Raw genomic sequence first — 20,941 nt, forward strand, 5'->3', positions numbered from 1 at the left:
CCTCCCTCCTCTCCCCCTGCCCCAGGAGCTCTGTCACAGCAGGACGCGGGAAGGCTGGGCACACCGCCGCCATTTCCCATCCCGCTGCTATTCTTGGCAGGGCGAGAGGGCACAGAGGCAGCTGCCCTCGCCACGCTGCACGAGGCTGGGCACCACCGGGCTGGTCCCCGCGTGACGACGGCTCTGCCACATGCGCCGCAAACAGGGGATCCTGCCCGCGAGAGGAGGCCAAGCACTGGCTTCGCCGACGGCAGGGAGGGTGGTCCCATCCCTCCTCACTCAGGACAGGCAGGGCAGAGGTGTTCTCTCCCCCCTGCGCACACACCACATGACAACCGGTTATTATATCATGCTTTTAATACAAACTTAAAAAAATCTGGAACAATAGAAACTGTACAGATTGGATCAACCTTTTGTTTTTTTGTGGGTTTTTTTTGTTGTTTGTTAACTAAATCTCTAGACACACCAATGTCCCGTTCCAAAATATTGCACAACATTCTGAATACAAAACTCTTGATTGTATTCCTCCTTCGCTACAGAAAAAAAAAAAAAGGCAAAAAAAGAAAAAAAAAAAAAAAAGACAGCACCCCCCCAGTTCCCCCTCTCAGCAGCCCTCTTCTCAGAAAGCAACCCAAGCAGAGCGCACGGAAACCTTCCGCTCGGAGACACGCAGACTTCTGTCCTCTTTCACGCATTCTCTCCCACAAGGCAACTGTCACTTCGCTCCTCGGAGAGGGGCGGGAGGGAAAGGAGGGCGGCTGAGGGGGGAGACAGCAATCTTCACCACTTCTTTTTTTTTTTAAAGTTTTTTTCCTGAAAAAATATTTTTTTTCTCTCCTCTTTTTAAGAAAAAATCTTGAAAAGAAAAAAATTACAGTTTTTTTTACGTTAGAAATATACATATATTATATATACCTCTTACATTTTACAAATGTAGCAAATTATTCAATACAAACGGACATCAACAAAAAGAACACAAACCCATAAAAAATAAAAGTTAAAAAAAAAAATTTCTCTCTTCTCTTCCTAAGAAACCAGGTAAATTAGTGCAGGTTTTTAAAAAATAAAACTGAAGCTGAACGCCTACATCCAAGACTAGAAAAGACCCGAACAGGCCGTTAGTTTCCGTTGCCGCCTGATGCTGGAGGAACGGTCCTGAAGCACACTTTTTTCCTTTTAAGATACAAAGGGGTTGGTCCCTCCTCTCCTCCTCCTTCCACTCACCCCAGTTTTCAAAGCGGGTACAACACGTGTGGCAGGATGAAGCGGCATCAAAGCTTCACACACACGCAAGCGGGTGGCCGGGGGGCACCCCCACCTCTCCCTTCCCTCCCCGTGCCGGGGTGAGAGCACGCTGCTCTGCAGCAAAGGTGGCTCTGCCAGATGCGGGGACAAGGGGGGGGGACGAGCGGATTGGATCAGGGAGCGTGGGCCAAGCACCCCTCGGTCCAGCACGGCAGGCGGGCTGGCACTCGGCAGCATCTCACAGGGAGAGGGACGGGGTGGCAGTGGTAACGTCCGTAAGTTACGGGTTCAAGAAAACCAAAAGAAACAAGGGAAACCCAACAGCTCGGCCATTCCTCAGCAGCCTGCCCTAGTCTGGAAACCCGCAGGGCTGAGGCTGCGGGTCTGGGCTCCGCTCTCCTCGCCCACCCACCGTGTCAGTCACAGCTCGAGGGCAGCAAGCAGCCCGCTCGGGAACCCACGCCGGGCACGAAGTCGGGACCGCGTCCCCTCCTCCATCACCTGGCGAGGGGAAGGGTGGGCTGGAAACGGTCCCTGGGGAGCCCCGGGCAGCGGCCGCCCCCCTGGGACAGCCCATTGCCTCCGCAAAGGCTCACTGGCAACACAACTGCAGGAGGGCTGAGTGCCTTCATCCCAGCCCGGCGGAAGTGAGTGGGAATAGCACGAGTTCAAGTCTGTCTCCCCTGAAACAGGGATGTCTTGAGAGCGCACACTGGTTCAACAGACACAGGAGAAGGGGATTTCAGAGGGTGCTCCAGAGACATCATTAGATGAAAACCAAACCTCAAGTTTGGGAGGCAGCAAAAAAGCTTATTTTTCTTTTAAACCGAGAACTTCAAAGACTGGAGTCTCATCATCTCCACCTCTCTCCTCTTCGCATGCTTCCACGCTCCCACAACAGCCTCCAAGGAGACCTCTCTCCCACCCGGAGAGCCTCCACCCAACCCGGGCCAGCAGCAGCCCTCCCTCAGCTTCCCGTGAAGGGACAGCCGCTCGCCTTCGGGGTGCCCGTCCCTGCTCTGCCTTCTAAACCTGCCACCGTCCGCACTGACGTGACCTGGCTGGAACAACGAGTTCAGGGCAGGCGCTTCCCTCCTGCACCGGGTCAGCCAGGGGAGGGGATTCAGTCAGGTGAACGCCTGGCCAAAAGCACAAAGCTACCACTCAAGAGAACAGCTTCAACAACACAGCCATTTGCCTTCCTCAAAAGCAGTGCCACCACTCCAACTCGAGAAGAAGGAATTCTCTCTCCCAGACAAGATGATGAATTCACAGCAGGGAACGAGAAATCAGACCCCGGAGGCCGTACCAGGTGACCACCGGTGGATGCTGGACCCTGTTGCCAAAGGACAAAGTCCGGGAGGCGGGAGAAGGACCCAAGCCTGGCTTGGTGCCACGTCCCCCAGCCGCAGGGACGGGTGGGTGGCTTTGCTACACCACGGGGCTGCCACCCGGACCGACCGGGCATGGGAAGGGCCCCTCGCTCGCCCGCAGAGGCAGGCAACAACCAGAGCCCTCAGCTCGAAGTGCCGCTCCCCCCCAGCTGCGGCCAGAAGCACACGAAGAAGCCGTTTCACAGTAACGCTCTGCACGCTGGGAGGAGGTCACAGAGAAGACTTAGTGCTCTTCAGCACCCCGACAGCACAGCCCGGGCTGGAGGGCCTGGAGCAACAACAGCACAACAGTCTACGCCCGTGGGCACAGCAGATGCTCTCCGTCTGCACACAGAGCCGTAACAGAAAAGCAAGCCCACTCACCCATTTCTGGCTAGCACACAACGAGAGCAGAGTGTGTGTACCTCCGCCGACACTGACTCATCCTCTCCCCGTCCCTCCTCCAGCGAGGCGGTAGGAAGAAGACATCCCTACACCCAGGCGGAAGGGCCCCATGTCCAGCGCTGGGGGCGGGGGGTGTGCAGGGAAGCGGGAGCATCGTGACCTATGTTTGCACCAGTCCTGGGCTGGGGGAAGGGGGAACACGAACTGAAAAAATCCCAAGACTCATTTAAGGAATAAAAAAGTTGAGTAGGAAAAAAGCACAGGGACTGAGTTAAAAAACAAGTCAGTGCTTCAGGAGCGTTGCCAGCGCAGCACAACAACACTGGGCTCTCTCTTTCCCCAAGAAGCTATATTTATAAGATTTGAGTATTTTCTGTATATTTCTATTCTTATTTTCTCTCCCCCTTTTTTGTTTTGTTCTTATTTCCCCCCCTTTCCCTCCCCGCCACCAGAATACTCTCCTTCCTCGTGTTCAGTTGGCCAGGACGACAGGCTGGAACGACTGGCTGGGATACTGCATGGCATTCAGGTTGTAGCTGAGTCCTTCCACGAAGGGAGACTTCTCCAAGAAGGTGCTGCCGCCGAAGACCTGAGCCATATCAAAGGTGCCGCCCGTGCCGGCGTTGAACTGCGATGCTGGCGGGATGCTGCTGGCCTGGCTCTCACCGGCAACGCCATCGAAGAAGAGACTGCTGGCTCCTGGCGACCCGCCGTTGTAAACGAACTCCTTGGCGTTGGGGGAGAGCTGTGACTGCGGGGCTTGGCTCCCAGCGCTCCCGACGAAGTTCAGAGAGTGCATAGACAGGGAGAGGCCCTTGTGCTTCAGCAGGTTGGTGGTGGGAGACCTGACCATCCTCGGCTGCTGCCCGGCCCCACCGCCCCCTCCTCCGGCTCCTCCGCCCTTCTTCATCTTGGTAGAGCCGAACTTTGTGGCAGCAAAGGTGGCAGTGGTGAAAGTGATGGGCTGGGCAGAGCGGGGGATGAAGGTGGGGCTAGGCGACTGACCGAAGGAGGGGGACGGAGAGTTGGACAGCGAGTTGTCCTGGCTGCCAATGGGGACAAATACCTGGGCGTCAGGGTTGAAGCTGCTCTTGATTTCCTTGTCCAGCTCCGTGGCGCTGCAGCCCTCGCTGTCATCCAGGTAGAGAACCTTAACGGAGCCCTTCTCACCGATCTGGTAGGAAACCTCAAAAGGATCGATCCATACACTCAGCTCTTCCGGCACGTTGGCGCGCACATCCTCCACAGCCAGCCCACTCCGCTTGGCCGCCAGCTCCACCACCGGGTCCACTGTCTCCCCTATGTGAACACAACGATAGCCAGATCCCTTCATAGGCTTCTCCGGGTACCAGTGACCCTCATATTTCTTCTTCAGCAGGCGCTCTAGCTCCTCACCGAACAGGTCTGCCCGCCTCCGAGGAAGCTTGTTGTACAGGTATGAGATGATGAAGTTAAGAGCAACTTTGATCTCCAGATGCATACTCCCTTCGCAGCAAGCAAGTCAGGGCAGTGTATTAAAAGAGACAAAATGATATGCACATAAGACAAGATTCGGCTCCAAACAGACCTAGGGAAAGAGAGGAAAGGATGGATGAGGATGAGAGAACACAACAACTCCCCACCTGTCGGGATAAACAGCCACGCTTTTTCATTAACAAGAGCTGAATGAGCAGTCTGCACGAAGACTAACGAGCAGTGAGGCTCTCTAGGAGAATCACCCCAAATCTACTGGCCCTCAAAACAGAGATACTGGTAGGGAGGAGTCTCCCTGCTCCTCTACAGAAGAAAAAAAGGGCGCAGCCGCACCAGCACACAGGCACGTACGTTATTCTTACCTCACTGCCAAGTACCGCTGCTGAAACCCGGCAAGCCAACTGTCTGCTCTGACAGAACTATTTCAGCACATCCAACGCACTCCTCTCTGCCCTGGCACTCGGCTGCTCCCAGCACGGCTCACCTGCAGCAGCCTCTCCGCAACACGCACGCACCACCCGAGCAGCCCTGTGACTCACTCCGCAGCTCGCGCAGAGCCCGCTCGCACGCGGGACGGCGGGGCCAGCCTCTCCTCCGGGAGGCCAGGTGGTTGTGCCGGGTGCTGCGTCCTGCTGGCACGAGCGCAGAAGGGATGAGGAGGAGCGAGGGAGGGTGCTGAGGCACCAACTGCCAGCCCATGTTTACCATCCCCTTGACTGGCAGGCACATATCTTATTAAGTGTACCCAGTTGAGGCTCTGCAAGCCTAAAATCCCGGTTTAATTCAGCTGGGGGGAGAGGGGGACAGGAAACGTGTGCGGGGTCACAAGATACACACATCCCAAGAGCCTGTCCAATACAGTCCACATCGCTTATCCCTGTGCAGAGGGAAGATGAGCTCCACCAGGACCAGGTACCTACTTAATAAAAACTGAAATTGCTTGCCAAAGACTGAAGTAGTCTTTGCCCCCCCCCCTCCCAAGGAAGTCTCCGAAATGGAGAGAGCCCACAAAAGCAGAAAGCAAAACCACAACACTCAACTCTCCTATTATACACAGATTTGCAAACAGCGTTTGTCTGGGTACCAAAAAAAAAACCCCGGGTAGGTCAGCAGCGCCCATCCAAAGAAAACAAATCTCACAGATATTTTAAGAGGAAACACACTTCCAGTAGCCTCCACGCCTCTCCAGGGGGAAGCAGAATATCCAGTTTTTAATTGGCAGCTTAGTCAGAGGCCGCTCCGTCTTCAGCTGCCCTCACCTTGCTCAAACAGACACCCCGTGTTCAACCGTCTTCCTAAAATGGGCTTCGGGGATGCTCTTACGCAGCACTCAAGCCAGTGTTTACAACTTGTGCCAATTATCTGGGGGTGGGGATGGAGTACAAACATACTGTGTCAGCACTCCCCTGAAAAACTGGGAATCCCAGCAGCACAACCAGGACACTGGCCAAGGTCAGGAGGAACTAAAAACTGACCAGACCTGTTCGCTTGCTCTAGTTTAACAGACAAGAAGGATTCAATAAATCTTAAGGAAACCCTCATGTATTTTGAGGCTTTACTGCACAAAAAGGGAGTGCAGATTCCATGCTTTTTCTGTACTAGTCTGAGTTCAGAGCAGCTTGGCTTCAGGATGACAGCAACCAGCAGCAGATACCACACCTGAAGTCCACCAACAAGCTGGCCAGTTCTGGAAGGAATGCCCTTTGGGTTTGACTCAGCAACAAGAAAAAAAAACAGGAACATGTGGACGGAAACGAGGGAAAAACAGTTTTGCCTTTAAAATCTGCTTTAAGGAATTACTGCAGTGCAACAACTTCTGGTAGGTCACCGAGACCTGACCAAGTTCAAACAAGAACAGATGAACACCGGAGAAATGAGCAACCAGAGTTTTTCAGAGAACAGCAACAAGAAGCCATTTTCAGCAGGCAAGAGTCTCAGCATGGAGACGGAGCCTTTTCCAGGGAGAACGGCACGAAGCAAACCCCTGAACGAGCACACCTAAATATTAACAAGAACTTATACAGCCCATATTACCTCAAGGAGGGGACTACATGGAGCCCTCTCGCTCCTTTTGGCTTCAAGGCATCTGAGGGAGAGGACAGCTTGGGATCCCAGCAAATTAAGCAGGAAGAGAACAGCCAGTCTGTAAATCTTTTAATCTCATGTGACAAATTCTAATCCAGATCCAACAATCTATTAAGAAAGCAGGAATTACAGACTGGGAAAGGAGCAAAGGCCAAAATTTGTCACCACCCTATTTGCAACACAAACCCCTCAATACACTTTGAGGAGCCCACACCCTCATCAACCTCCCGCAGAAGGCAGCAAGCAGATACAATAAATCACCGCCTCCTTTTCTCTTGCCTTAAGAAGTACTCCCCCTTCCTAAAAGGGGAATACTCTGTACCTTGACTATGAAAAAGATGAGTTAATCAGACTAATAATACCAACAGCTGCCAAGGTGGCCGCATACAGCTGATGCTTGCAGAAGGCACAAGTCAGGGATACCACCAGCTCCTCAGGTTGCCGACATAGTAACGCGTGCTCCAGCAGGACGCCCTCAGTCTCCTTCTACTGCACCAAAACATGGTGACATAGGAATAAAATGAAAAAAAAAACAGCTGAAGCAGCATGGCTCCAAGTATCAATCCCACTAGGTGTTCTGACAAGTCTTCAACGAAGAGAGGCTCGCCCACGCCACCACAGCGAAGGCTGACGGCACCCGGCTGGACCATCCCAGCGCCGGCAGGGAACGCAGGGCTGTCCCTCTGCTCTGCGGGGGTCACGGGGGAGCCCCCCCCGACCCCCCGCACACCAACGGGCTGAAGGAGAGAGGCCGGACGGTGGCTTGCGCCAGAGCGAGCAAACAGGGGAGCGCTGCCCGCTCCGCGCAAACACGGCGGGTGACCTTGCGAGCAGCCCCCCAGCTCCCAGCAGAGCTCTGGGCCCCGAGAACCGGCCAGCTGCCGCCTCGCCCCCGCCAGCGGCCTCTCCAGCAGACGGCAGTCGTCACGGTCGGTGGTCCCACAGAGGGCCGCGCCCGTCCGGAAAGTGGGGACCCCGTTCCAGCCTTCCCCCGCCACCTTCCACCCCACCCCCGGGGGGGTCTCCCCTCACTCGGGGCCAGAGGGCGGCCATTTCTGCCGAGCCGGCCGGACAGCCACCCGCTTCCCACGACCCCGCTGCCGCGGGGCACGCCGGGAGTTGTAGTCCTCACCCCCCCTCCCCGCCCCGCGACCTACTTCGCCCCCGGACTACGCCTCCCGTTGTGCCCCGCGGCCGGCGCGCCACTCGGCGGGGCAGGGCAGAAAATTTTCCACGGCGCATGCGCGCTGGCGGCCCGCCCGGCCCGGCACTGCCCATGGCGGGGAACACGCCCCGCGGCCCGGCGCTGGGGACCGCCGGGCAGCCGCCCCCTTCCCTTCCCTCCCCTCCCTCTCGGCGGGGACGGGGAGGCGCGTCCCCACCCCACGGCTACGGGACGGAGCCCAGGAGGCCACAAGCGTCGAGTTCTACCCCCCCCCCCCCAGCAAGGTCCCCGAAAGAGCCCCGCACCCCCGGCGGCGGCCCCCGAGGCCCGGGATGCGGCCCCCCGCAGGGAGCCCGGGCCTGACCTTCCCCCGCGGCCGCACGACCACTCCCCGGGGGCCGCCGTATCCGCGAAGGGCACCTCGGCCGGGCCTCCCCCCCGCCGCCATCGCCTTCCCGGGGGAGGCAGCGCCCCTCCGCCGGCAGCGCCCGGCCCAGCCCCACCAGCGCCTTTGTTGTCGCCGCGCTTCGCCGCCGCCGCCCCCGGGGCCCACCCTGCCCCTTTCGGGGCTGAGCCGCCCCCCGCCATCACACCTGGGGGGGGGAAGGGACGGGACCGAACAAAACGGTGAACGGGGGCATCGCAAAGCGTCACCGACCCAATGACTTTCACCCCCCACACACCCCCCCGAAGCCCCATTAATGCCCCCCCCGGGGGTCGGCAGCCGCACGGACCGATAAGCCACCTCCCGGGGGGAGGGGGGGGGGATGAGCCCCCTCAGGCCGAGCCCGCTGGGGACACACACACACACAGAAGTACCCCCGGCCCCACTTACTTCGTCCTCGGCTCCAGGGCGGGTGGCGGCTGTCGGGGGGCCGCGGGCGGTGCGTGGGAGTCTCTGTCCTGTCCCGTCCCCTCCCTCCCCTTATCCCCGGCGGTGCGGTTCTTCCGCGGGGCGGGCTCGGGGGCTGCGGCGCGGGACGCCCGGAGGTGGGGGTGCGGGTGCCTGTGCCTGTGTCGTCGTCGTCGTTGCTGCCGCCTCCTCCTGTCGCCCCGCCGGCCTGCAGCAGCCCGCGCCCTGGCCCCAAGTGAGCCAACTCACGACAAACTTTCACCCTTAGCAACCCCGCGCACGGATCCGCGCTCCCGCCCAGCGTGATGCGGCCGCGGAGGGCGGGCCGGGACTACTTTCCCCTCCCCTCGCCGCCCGCTTGGCCCTGGGGACTGGGGGGGGGTGTGTTTAAATCACCTTTTTCTCCCGTTTTTCCCCCGCTGCCGGGGAAGCGGGCGGCGCGTGCCGGGGGCTGCCCTGCCCGACCCTGGGCGGCGGGGGAAGGAGGGGGCGGGGGTTTAGCGCGCTGAGGATTGACCCCAGCATCTCCCCAAGCGGCTTAGCCCGAGGCGCGGGGGCACGGCGAGGTGACGGGACGGGAGCGGGGCGGGGGGTGGTGCTGTCTGGCCCCGGGGTGAGGGGGGCGCAGCGCCCGGCACGGCCCCAGCGAAGCCTTCGGGAACTCCTGTGCCGGAACCCCCAAGCCCCGCTGACGGCGCGGGCGGGCGGGTTTTGGGGTGACGCGCCCATAGAAGAACGGGCAACCCCCCCGGGCCCCGTGACACGGGTGGGGGCTGCCGGTCCAGCTCCTCAGGGGACGGCGGGGCGAGGCCTGCCGGCGTCCCCCCGCGATGGGCAGGAGCAGGCGCAACCACCCCTACGGCCCCGAGACAGGGAGGGCGCCGCGGCCTCCCCGCCGCCTCACATCCCGCGGACTACTTTGTCTGCACACGCCTGTACGCCTCCGCCATCAGCTGAGGGCCGGCCCGGCTGAGGCGAGGGAGCCGCAAGGTGCGAGAGCGGCGGCCGTGCTAAAAATAACTGCGGCGTGTTAGCAACAGCCTTCCCATTGGCTGGCCGGGCCCGGCGGCGCCTTCGGATTGGCGCGCCGCCTCAGCCAGTGAGCCGAAGGGGGTGTGCGCGGGGGGGCGGTGCCGGGCGCGGCGCAGGAGCTGCAGGGAGTTGTAGTCCCCCGGGGCTGCCGCGGCCTGCGCCCCGCCCGGGGTTCGGGGGCTCCGCCCGGGAGCAGCCGGGAGAGCCGGCAGGCTGTGTAAAGCCAGACCTTTTACTGGTTCTGAGAAAAATGAAGAAAACCCCTCCAAGCACTCGCAGGCCGCATATTTTACGGTCCAAGGCCACCGGTTCGGGCAGAGGCCGCTTGCCAAGGGCTCTCGCTGTCCGACATCAGGCAGCTTCTGGTCCGCGCAATGCTCTGGACACCAAGCGCAGCGTCTCCAGGCCCTCCCGGCGACACGTTGGGCATCTTCCTCGGAGTCGGCACAAGCGGAGCAGGGAAAGAGAACCGGTCTCGGCGAGCAAAGCGCTGCCGCAGCCCCTGTCGTGGCGGGGGCAGCTCGCCTGGTTCGCGAAATGCCCTGTTTGCCTCGGTTCTGACAAATTCCCGAGAAAAACCCCACCGTGGAGTCACGTTCCACCTCGGAATCAGATCTTCTCAATAACACAGTGATGTTCAAACGCGTAATTTATCGCCCATCTTCAAAAGGGACGAAGAGCACAGACGCCTCCCGAGCCGCTCTGCGCTCCTCTGGTTAAATAATTCTCCGTAGCAATCGTCTCCCAAGCGTGAAAAATACAGAGCTCCTCTCTTGCCTCGTTTCCACAAAGCCCCTCAGCGTTTTTCTGGGCTTGGTTTGTCCTCCCTCGCTCAGGAGCCCTTTCCCTCAGCCACTGAAGGGGGCTGCTTCTGAGGCCAGCCAACGCCATGTGTCAAGAAAGCTGTGCATGCCATCCCTCCTGGCCACGGTGCTGCAGCAGCCACCACCCTCGCTCACCTTCCAACTGATTTAAAAAAAAACCAAACACCCAACAACTTCTGAAGTTGTTTTTTTTCTCCAGGGGAAAGGGGAGGAAGAGAAGGGGAAGATTTGCAAGAGCTGTTATGAGCAGCCTTATTTTCATCGCTCCTAGTTCAAAAGGAATTCAGTTACAAAAGAAAGCATTTTCTTTTTTCTAATACTCCCTTGCTTTGCTGGAGACAAAATCATGCTGTCAGCCACAGATCAGGAAATCAAAACAACTGCGCTATTTTTAGCATCTTTAAGAAAAAAAAGGCAATTACATTTCTAAAATTCTATTGTTGTTTTAATAAGGTGTTACTAAGAGGGTGTTGCACATTAGGGCTCTTTAAAATACTTGCGCCTTGACCGTGCACCTTTAATTATCGCGTCGCCCCGGCACACACGCAGGCAGAGGAATCCTGTCACAGTATCCGCTCACGCGTTCTCGGCCATTTGGCTCTTACGTCAAAGCAAAGCTACCAAATCCCATGCGCGCGGGGGGGGGAGGAATTGCCAGGCCACCGGGACGGAGCTCGTTTTGTTGGCTTATTTAATGGCAAGGGCAGGCAGGTTATTAATCGGGCGTAATTAACACTGCCATACCCCGAATCCTCTTTACATTCGAGTCACGTGACCTCAAGGAAATGAAAAATTCTTTCCTGCTATTGAAACAGGCAAACAACATCTCCAGCTGATCCCCGCAACGAGAAAACAACAGCTCCCACGCAGATAAGGTTTCAGAAGCAGGATTTTGTCTCTGCAAAGCTCCCAGGCAGACCCGAGGCCTTTGCTCAGTCTCCGGTTTTTTTAAAGAGGGGTAATGCTCCGGGCTCGAGGGCTTTGTCAAGATGAGGTCTAGCTGATTGGAAGGACCAGAGGTGCGTTACGGAGCTATTTGCTGAGGTCCCACGCACCCCAATGTACATCTTTGAAATAAGGGGATTTTTTTACTTATCATGTAACATCCTTCTGATTAAGATAAAGAAAAAAGCGATAACCCTACCGAGAAAAGTAGTGGCAGGAAGACATGTTTAGCTCCATGCAATGAGGATATGCAGCCAGCACCACGGGAGTTCAGCTGCCACGGAGAGACGCAGCCGTCCCTCCTGCCCCTCCTTGTAGTTGTCATGCGAGTGGCTTCACAGCTGGCAGCCAGGGAGCCCCAGATCAGGCCGCTTCAGACTCCAGGGTCTGACGAAGCCTCTCCAAAGCCCGGCAGGCACACAGTGGCCAGACACATCTTGTCTCATTCCTCCTCTGCAGGGAAGCTCGGCCTTTTCGCACGTGCTCTGGTCTCCAGCACTGCCAGGAAATCTCCTTCTACTGGATGAGTACTTTAAAATCTATTTAGGTAAGAAATATTGCGCTTTTCTAGGGCCCAGCCTGGGTTTCATTTGCTGGCGAACAGAAATCATTACTACGCGGGCAAGGCCGAGTTTTCCTGGGTGACCCGACTGTATCCATTACCCTTGTCTGAAGGAGCAGCTTTAGGGCAATGTCCCGTCCAGGCTCTGAAAGCACCAGAAAGGCAGCGGCCCTGAACTGAGCTGAGCACCAGCAGCGCCTGGCATTCTCCCCAGAGCTCTCTGAGCAAACAAGGCAAAGGGGAAAAAGCCTGTCCCTCCCTCCCTCCCTCCCTCCACCTGCCCAGTGACTCAGAACAACTAGAAATGGCAGCTTAACTCTCCTTGCTGCCAGAATGCGGACCGATACACCCAGCAGTCAAGAGGGAGGGCGCCGGGAGTGCCAAGAAAGTAAGTACGCTCAGCCATTTTTGGGGGTGGGGGAAGGGATGGGGACACTGGTGTCTCTATAGCAACCCCTGCCTGGCTGATCCTGCTAAATGATCGGGAATAAGGGCTGCTCTAAAACTAGATCTTCCAGGGGTCCCTGCACCAGGGGCCATAATGCTGAGACAAAAGAAATAATTCAAACTTCACTTCCCTCTGCCTTCACCAAACAACTCTGTTTATCTTAGAAACTTCTGGGAAAGAAAAAATACGTATAAACCTTCTGCGTTCCTAGTGCGATAATTTGGGCGGCCTGACTGAGAGCAAGTGATAAATTCTGTCTGAAGTGATAAAGTTCCAGATACAAAAAAATCTGCATGTCATGCCCTGCTTTTAGAGAAATACAGAATTTAACACAGCTGATAATGGCTCTGACATGGGCTTCCCTGTCAGGAACAAGAGGCAGCTGCTTATTCAGGCAGAATTGCTCTGGGACAGTGGGTTTTTGCTGGAACCAGAGAACCAGTTGGCTCTGAACATCTTGGCAAATGGCATCCATGTTGGTAAAAATTAACCAGAAGCTGTGTGAGGGAACCATGGTGCAGGGAAGAAGACGTACACATACTCTCTGGACTGCAAAAAGCTTGGGAAGAAAAACCTGACAGAATTAATAGCTGGGGGAGGAGAGGGAGGAGCAGCTGAGATAGCTGTAGGACCAGTCATAGCTACAGCAGGAAGAAATGACTTGTAAGGGAGGGACGATCACAACTTGCCTGCTTGTTTTCGCTCTTAGCAGAAACACCTAGATGGCTGGAGGAGGTAGAAGAGGCATTTAAGCCAGAGAGGAGTTAGAGGAATCAGTATTAGCTTCAGGGGAACAGCTGAAATCCTGGAAGGGACACAGAACAGGCTCTGCACCCCAGACGGCACAGAGAGAATCCCGTTACTGTAGCACACGCTCTGCTCAGACTACGAAGACTTTAAGGGCTACAGGGCACGCTGAGCTAGGACCCTAATTTAACCATCCGGGGAGCGCACACACTAGCAGGGAACTCGGTTCCGCCTCTGCATAAAGGTGCCCGTTCCCAGATCTCTGCTGAGCCAACAGACTGCTTTTAGCCTGTACTGGTATTTGACAAGCAAGCAGCCTCCGGTTTTCGGCATGCGTACAGCTAATAGCCTAGAACACAATAGTTGGTTTCCATTTACAGCAGGGAAGGCTTTAACTTATTCACAAGAACAGGACAGCGAGTCAAATAGCTTAGTAGGTTTTAGAAAGGGATTGGATGTTTGCACGGTGAAACAACATCCACAGCCATATTAGCTAGGATAAGGGTTACAAGCTCAGCGATCCTCACGCTACGGGACAAAACGATCACTGGCTGGGATCACAGGCAGACAAAAGCGATAGCCATTCCCTGAAGCTCCTTGCAGCAAGGTCACATGGCCATAAGCAGGCACTGTCAGAAACCAGATAACCCATTGTGCAGTTCTAGCTGGGCTAATCCTGCGTGTCCCCAGAAAGCTCCAGAGAGGCTAGGCACAGAATGAACTGCAGAGAAATCCTTGTTATAAGAAAAAAAACCCCAAAACCAAAAGAAGCTTTATTGATATGCATCCTACAGAAATGGTTACAAGAAAGGGCCTTGGATTAATCTGTAAAAGAAAACATGGAACAGCTGTGCTCTCCCTAGGAAGGCACCAGCCATGAGCAGGCTCCTTACAAAACAGGGCAGCATGGAAATATACTGGAAGAAGGAGGGAGGGGGGGAGCAGGGGGGGAAGGTGCAGGAACAGACACGTGGGATTGGGGCTCTGTTCTTCAATAGTGATGCATGGGGCGATTTCAAACAATTGAGAGGAGGCCTGGTAAGAAAAACCCCTAGGTGTTTCCCCACACCAGAAATGGCACTTGCTTTTTACTGAGCTGGTCTCCGCCACGCGTAAACACTTGCTCACCACGATTTTTATAGAGAGCTGGGGCAGCTACTAGCAGAGCTTCTGAACAGGCAGGAGACAGTAATCCTCATCTGCTCTTTCTGATAGTCGCTTCTGATCAGGTTCCAGTCCCCACTCAGTCTGTTACTTTTCCAGCCCCGAGTATACTACTGAATTTGTACTGCTTTAGAGAAAAATAATCAACCGGTTTTCAGTAATAGTAAAGTCCAGAGATGTTCCAAGACTCTCTTGCCAACCTGACAGGAGGTGTAGCCATGTACGGATAGGATCACCTCTTCTTGAAGCCATACTTTTTCCTTTCATAGAAGAGATCTGTCTTGGAACTGCCCAGGTTGACAATCTTAGGGCAACCATCTCTCTGTAAGCAGAAAAGATGTAAGTTAGGAGATGGGCAAACAGAACATCATCACTTACATAGTCCTACCAGGTTCTCAGTTCCCACACTCTGCACCCTGTCCTCAACACACATTTTGAACACCTGTGCAGACAAACTGCCCTCCAGTTGTGGTTACCACCAGCAAGACAGCGGAAAAGGGAAGAGGATGGATGTCTTTTTAACATTCCTCTAAGACATTCTTTTCCTCAGGGTGAAGATGGAAAACAGCTTGTATAACATCAGCAGTTTAATGAAAAGGATGCTAAGTGCCTCAACTAGACTCTTTCTAAATTAGGATACAGGGGATTTATAGGGCCCAGAGGAATAACCTTTCCCCTCCTTAGCCAAAAAGAATCTTGTTGCTTTAGACATCACCAAGCCAGTCGCGTGTTTAGGGACCCCTCCTCATCTGTGACAGCAGAACTGAATCTCTGATTTCCTGCACCCAGGATTGATTACTGCAGAGGCTGTATGGTCATCTTGGGAGAGGACAGCTATCCACAGCAGCTACACAGATAAGTTCTTGTATCTGAATTCCAGAAGGTGGTGAGAAAAAAGCCACAAGAAAAGCAAGACAGGGAGCGGGGGAGACCCACCTCAGAGGTGTGGTTGCAAAGACAAATCGGATGCACCTCTTGGTGTACCAGGGAACCTTTGTCCATGGGCCACCTGAACCCAGCACCTGCATAACTCTCGAGGGCAAAATGTTGAGGCTAGCAACAGCAGCTGTGAGGGGCCCAGCAGGCAGAGGAACACGTGTCCTTGGCTGTTGTGTAAGCCCACGTGGATTAGCTTTACAAAGCCTCTGGGCAGATGTCAGCCGCTGTAGAAACTGCACCCAAGCTGCCCCACCGATACCTGCTCCTGTGCAGGAGATGCATCCCAGCGGGGAGAGTCTGCATGGCAGAAAGAACAGGAGAGGAAGGGAAAAGAAAACACCCCTCCCCCATACAGCTGCCACAACCCATCTCTGGCTACTGTCTCCTTATTTGATTTTGAACCTCAGTAGTAGGACTCTTCCAAGCCTTGCCTCCCACGATCCAGAGAGTCTGTGACAATCTTGACAGCATTATTGCAGGGCTCTGTTCATTCTTCCGCCTCCTCCTAAGGAGGCAGCACACGAGCATGCTCCTGTCCCAAAGAAAAGACTACTTTTTGACACTCACAGCTGTCCTGGGTGACAAGGCGGGATTTTGGCCCTTACTCACACACTGAAGTGGGGTGAAACAATACCTCATTCCTCCCTCCGTCAGAACAAATGAACCAAGAGTAAACCAGGCCTCTTCCTCGTGCCCAGCAGCATTCCACCTCCTCCCTCCATTTTAGTATTTGCTTTCTTGCTTCACTATCTTTTCCAGTCTTTCTCTGAGGACGTTGGGAGTGCTGTGACTGAAACCTTGGAGTGTTAGAGCTTCAGGTATAGAGCTCTGTCCATCTGCTTTTCTTAATTCACATCAGCACCAGCCACCGTAACTTAACTTTTCTACTTCCGGGCACCCTAAACCTGTGCCAGCACTTTTCGATCCTGGAAGTCAATCATGTCAAATCTGCTGTTTCAGATCTGCAAACTCACATCTGCAATAATCCCTAACATTTGAATTTGCTGCTACAGAGCAACTGTCTTCACCCACAGCAGCCTTTTGACCCAGCTGTCAAAATATCTCAGCTCTGACATGTCATTCTCCTGCTCCTCCAGCTCTAAGTTTTCTACAATCCTCCCTTGCAAAGTAGCTGGCTACTTCACACCTGTACCAGGCATAATAAGCTACAGGTGAGTTAAGGTTATGGAAAACCCCTGCTGGAAATCTATACGAATTGGAAAAAATAAAACCAAGCCTATTTTACTCATGGTTTATCAAGCCAGGTGCCTTAGTTCCAAAGGCAAGTGAACGAAACTACTGTCTCTCACAGCATTTCTAAAGCAGGACACAGCACCACCATCACAACACTTATATCTGTATTTAGATACTAAGAAAAATTATTGTCCTGTCAGATCTAATGACTAAGTTCAAAAGAGGACCTGCCCCTGTCCTGAATTTAGCTGCAGGCCTCTAGAGAAAATAGAGGCACAGTAGAGAATTAAACCAGCAACTCACTCAACTGAGCGTGTTCCTGCAAATCAGTCTGAACCATTGTCTCAGCATGTTCTCCTCTGTCAACAGGATGTGCTGGAAGTGGCATTTGCAAAGTACCAAAACCCAAACAACCTTTAATAGACACTCTCACAGCTATCAGATCTGTATTCTGGGGATATTGTAACTGTAAGCATCATGTTCTTACTCTTCCCTAAGGTGCTTCCACCACTTCATTTGCATTTCTTCATGTTCTGCACTCATTGTGTTGGATATTAACAAATACCTTACAGGGGGTGAAGAGCTACCCCATTTCACGTGCGCAGTGGCTATCTTTCAGCACAAGAGGATTATAAAAACATTATAGCACTAGCTATAGAAATAAGGGATTGTTACACCAAAAAGTGTTAGCAGAAAAAGAGATCTCTATAATATAGGCCATTCCAAAAAAGAATAAAAACAACAACAAAAAAATCATATCCCACTGAAATTGTATGAGAAACTTTAAACTTGTGAAACACAGTTAGTAATGCAGACACTGGACACTAAGATCTAACTTTATGTTGTAATCCAAAGGAAAACACAGGTGGTGATTCCATAGGCCTTACGGTATTGCACATGCCCTTGGTCAGTGGCTGATAACGGACTCCTAGTGAGGAGCTGATCCTACTACTGCCTTTGCAGTGTCTGGAATATCTCAGACCCTGACAAAATCCAGGCTGAGAGATCTAGTAAGATAGCAACTTAAGGTGGTAACTTGCAGTGCATGGAGGAAGCGAACCATGAGCGTGCAGTGCAAAGTGGTCAAAGATCCTTCAGGATGAAGGGAGTTATGAAACCTCAAAATGCTACGATACTTCACAATGCTTTGCAAAAACAGGGAACTACCAACAGGGGACGAAAGGTACAAGGTAATGAAAACAAGTGCCAATACTGGTAGTGGAACCTAAGTGTCCCGCGTCCCACCACTAATTTCACTAGCTCCAAGCCCCTTAAAGATAAGCACAGCTATTAGATAAAGACATAACCAACTCAACAGGATGACAACATACATCTTTTTCCTGGATGGTACACTCCTTGCAGTAGTAGGCATCAGACACTCCTGGACCCCCACAGATCACACAGCGTCCTTGGTACGAGCCGTAGTTACACTCATCACATATGCGCACGAGAGTGCAGGGCCGCACATAGGAGTCACAGATCACACATTTGCCATCACCTGCAAGTACAGCAGAGCCTTCGGTTACAGAATGTCCTTTTCCCCACCGCCACACAGAAAAGGAAGAGCTTCCTAGTCAAAGAACTTGCCTGTACACTGGAAGACAATAGAACTGAACTGCAAAAATTTATCTTGCAGGCACTGAGTGCAACTTTGTATTTGCACACAGACTTGAGAGGAACAAGGGCTAGTAGCCTGCAATATTTGAGGGCTTTTTTATCTATTCATGCATTCAAAATCAGGGAAGAAACCCAAAGTCACTTCTGTGATTAGCAAACACCTGTTTAGATCATACCATTACTTTTACTCTAGAATTTTTCCTGAAATTTTCACTTGTGAAAAAAATGCTGGACTGACAGGACTAGTGTCCTTACCTACACAGAAGCAGCAGCGTAAGCATCTCCCACAGTGCCACATCAACAAAAGTCTGGAGTTACTATCCTCAAAGAGATAAGAGATTGTACTCGTGGTCCCTTTAATCCTTCATCTGTGAGAAGGCCAAAGAAAGGGCAAACTGGCATAAACAGCCATTTCACAAAAGTTGCTCCTGCTTTCTCACAAGGAACTGAGTGAAATTCAAGTACTCATACAGGCAAGCAGCGATCAGATGCCATTGACAGTCTCTGCTGTGCTGGACCTTATCCCAGACACTGACCTAGGGATGAAAGGCTTCATATCCTATTACCAGTTCCCAAGGCATCTAATCCTGACTCCCACCAACAGCTCATCTAACCTTCTCTTAAACCTCCAGCACGACAACCCTCAACTACTACCAACGGGAACCTGTTGCACTGCTGAGTGCTCTTGAAAACAACTTTGTTGCTCCAGACTGTGTTTCCCCCCACTTTGCTTATTTTCATACTATTGTTGACTCATCAACTAGTCATCCTATTTGTTGTGTTCCTCCACAAGGATCTAAGGACAGATCATACACTTTCTTCCCCTCTACAGTTGAGCACTGGCACCTGATTCTGTGGTGTTTCTTTCTGCTCTAACTCTAGGTGTTCGTTCTGCCCCCACCATTTCTTACTCTCCCAGATGCTGAAGGGAACCTTTCTCATGGTGTGAATAAGTCAGATTCCAAAAATGCATTTTTTCTCCTGCTTTGAAATGATCAGGCTGATCATTTTGTATTACAGATTGCAAGGAAACAATCAAGAAGTCACTGTAGCCTCAGCTACTGAAAACGCTGGCAGCATATACTCTAGCATTTCTTTGACAACCTATTTGAGCACGTAGCTTTGCAAATATTCAGTGATTTACACTTGCAATGCAATAGTAACTCTTCCCATCTCAAAGAGTGACATCAAGTTAAAGCAAAATCAGAATCCAATCCCGCTCTAACCACAACACCATCTTCTCAAGCAGCTATATGTGGAAGCTATACTTACATTTTTCACAAAGTCTTCCGATTGCTGTAAGAAGAAAAATAAGAAAAAAGATTATTTGAGGCAGAAGCAGGACAAAAATATGAGTAACTATAGGCTTGAACGTCAAATAATTATCTTCTCCAATGAATGGTCTTTTACAAGCATTCCTTTTTTAACAAAAAAAACCACAGAAAGAGCTTGAGCATAAATACAAACATATTTGTGATAAACAATATCTATCCTCCTGGAGACATTTACCAAGATCGAAGCTTAGATGCACTGTGAATGCACAATGACACCCACTGACAGTAAGAAAACCTACATTCATTACTCCATTTCAAACGTAGCCAATCTACCTGACTTAAGAAAATTCTATATAGAGAGTCTTGGCATAGCTATTACACTGATTTTAATGAGGCCAAAAAAAAAAAAAAGAAAATCCAAGTGTTTATTTGATTTAAGACAGCCCAAACAGCTTTTTCACTTCAGAGCACAAAGGTAGCTAAATGTACCTTACAAGTCTTGTCACTTGCCTAGGAAACTCCCAACTATTATGCTAGGAACTTAGATAAATGCCATAAGTACCAAGTTCTAAAGATGTCCACCTTCACAAAGGCTAAATTCAGCAGAATGTTCTAAAAAGAAGTTTCTTATGGACAGTACAGCTGAATATTTTGTGTTTATACTTCTTTCAGAAAATTGCATGTTAAATTTGCTTTTCCAAGGAATGAAAAAGATCTGGAAGAGCTATCTCAACTTCTAACCTCGTGTAAGACTTCTTTACGACTTCAAACGAGGACAAACTCTGCCCGCAGTGAGAAAAGCAAAGCTCGCTCTCTGCGTACAGGCATCACCTGTAGGATAACTGTCTCCTGCAGCCAGAACGTCGCTCCCGGCGCTGGCCGAAGCCCTCAGACCATTCTCCCGCCTGCACCGGTACGGCCAACGCAACGGCAGCAACGCTCACCAAAGCCACGTTTACCCGCGCGCAGCCACCCGCCTCGCCCGCCTTCCCCTCGCCTGAGGAGGAGGCGGCTGCGGCGACGCGCCGGCCCTGCCCGGGAGGGCCCGGGGAGCACCCGGGGCCGGGCCGCGGCCTCTCCTCACAGGGCCTCCTCCCACACAGCGCGGCAGAACGTTAAAGAGGAATAAAACAGGGACGGGGGAGCAAGGCGGGCGCCCCTCCCCCCCACCGCCAGGCCTAACGGCCACTACCGGCCCAGGCGCGCCCTCCCCCTCGCCCCGCGGCGGAAAAAGAGCGTGTGGCGGAGGCGGGGGACCCCCTCCCGGGACTCACCGACGCCCGCCTGCTTGCGGCAGAAGATGAGGTCCGGGTGGTGCTTGGCCATGGCGCCGCCACACCCGCCCGCCGCGGCCGCCCCGCGCGCTCACTGCCGACCCCGCGCTCCCCTCCGACCCCGGTCCTGGCTGGGGTGAGGACGGCGCCTGCCAAAGCGCCGCCCCGAACGGGGACGCCGGAGCGCGATCGCGCGGAGCGCTGCCGAGAAAACCCTCTCCGCGGAGCCGCTCCGCCGCCGACCTTCTCCCGCCCAGCGGAGACCCCCGTCGTGGGCCGTGGCGGTCCCGTTGGCTCCGGTACCCCCCTGCCAGGACCTGGG

General features: G+C 53.5%; 2 protein-coding genes and 1 long non-coding RNA gene across 4 annotated transcripts; all 3 read right to left on the reverse strand.

Annotated features, from left to right (window-relative positions):
• Positions 1 to 339: 339 nt before the first annotated feature.
• TOB2 (transducer of ERBB2, 2) lies at positions 340 to 8,888 on the reverse strand. The gene is made up of 2 exons (XM_075428959.1): positions 8,582 to 8,888; positions 340 to 4,590 (listed from the first exon to the last, which is right to left on the reverse strand). The coding sequence occupies exon 2, from the start codon at positions 4,501 to 4,503 to the stop codon at positions 3,496 to 3,498; it is 1,008 nt and encodes a 335-aa protein (XP_075285074.1). The 5' UTR covers positions 4,504 to 4,590; positions 8,582 to 8,888; the 3' UTR covers positions 340 to 3,495.
• A 1,990-nt stretch (positions 8,889 to 10,878) lies between these two features.
• On the reverse strand, positions 10,879 to 12,206 carry LOC142362238 (uncharacterized). The gene is made up of 2 exons (XR_012764851.1): positions 12,064 to 12,206; positions 10,879 to 11,939 (listed from the first exon to the last, which is right to left on the reverse strand). It is a non-coding gene; the product is annotated as an uncharacterized LOC142362238 (long non-coding RNA).
• Positions 12,207 to 13,889: 1,683 nt separating this feature from the next.
• On the reverse strand, positions 13,890 to 20,922 carry PHF5A (PHD finger protein 5A). 2 transcript variants are annotated; one of them, XM_075428859.1, is made up of 4 exons: positions 20,620 to 20,922; positions 19,344 to 19,367; positions 17,786 to 17,952; positions 13,890 to 14,643 (listed from the first exon to the last, which is right to left on the reverse strand). In XM_075428859.1, exons 1-4 carry the CDS (start codon positions 20,669 to 20,671, stop codon positions 14,554 to 14,556), a joined length of 333 nt encoding a protein of 110 aa, XP_075284974.1. In that variant the 5' UTR covers positions 20,672 to 20,922; the 3' UTR covers positions 13,890 to 14,553. The 2 variants fall into 2 exon arrangements, with proteins under 2 accessions (XP_075284974.1, XP_075284975.1); XM_075428860.1 differs by lacking the exons at positions 19,344 to 19,367; positions 20,620 to 20,922 and adding an exon at positions 18,327 to 18,405.
• Positions 20,923 to 20,941: the final 19 nt, after the last annotated feature.

Source organism: Opisthocomus hoazin, chromosome 8 (assembly GCF_030867145.1).
Source record: "Opisthocomus hoazin isolate bOpiHoa1 chromosome 8, bOpiHoa1.hap1, whole genome shotgun sequence".
Classification (NCBI taxonomy): domain Eukaryota; kingdom Metazoa; phylum Chordata; class Aves; order Opisthocomiformes; family Opisthocomidae; genus Opisthocomus; species Opisthocomus hoazin.

Coding starts and splice junctions, on each gene's coding strand:
- TOB2 (XM_075428959.1), bottom strand. CDS start 4,503: ATGCATCTGGAGATCAAAGTTGCTCTTAACTTCATCATCTCATACCTG.
- PHF5A (XM_075428859.1), bottom strand. CDS start 20,671: ATGGCCAAGCACCACCCGGACCTCATCTTCTGCCGCAAGCAGGCGGGC. Junction 17,953..19,343: donor CGGAAGACTTTGTGAAAAAT/GTAAGTATAGCT, acceptor CTGTACTTGCAG/GTGATGGCAAATGTGTGATC. Junction 14,644..17,785: donor GTACCATCCAGGAAAAAGAT/GTATGTTGTCAT, acceptor TTCTGCTTACAG/AGAGATGGTTGCCCTAAGAT.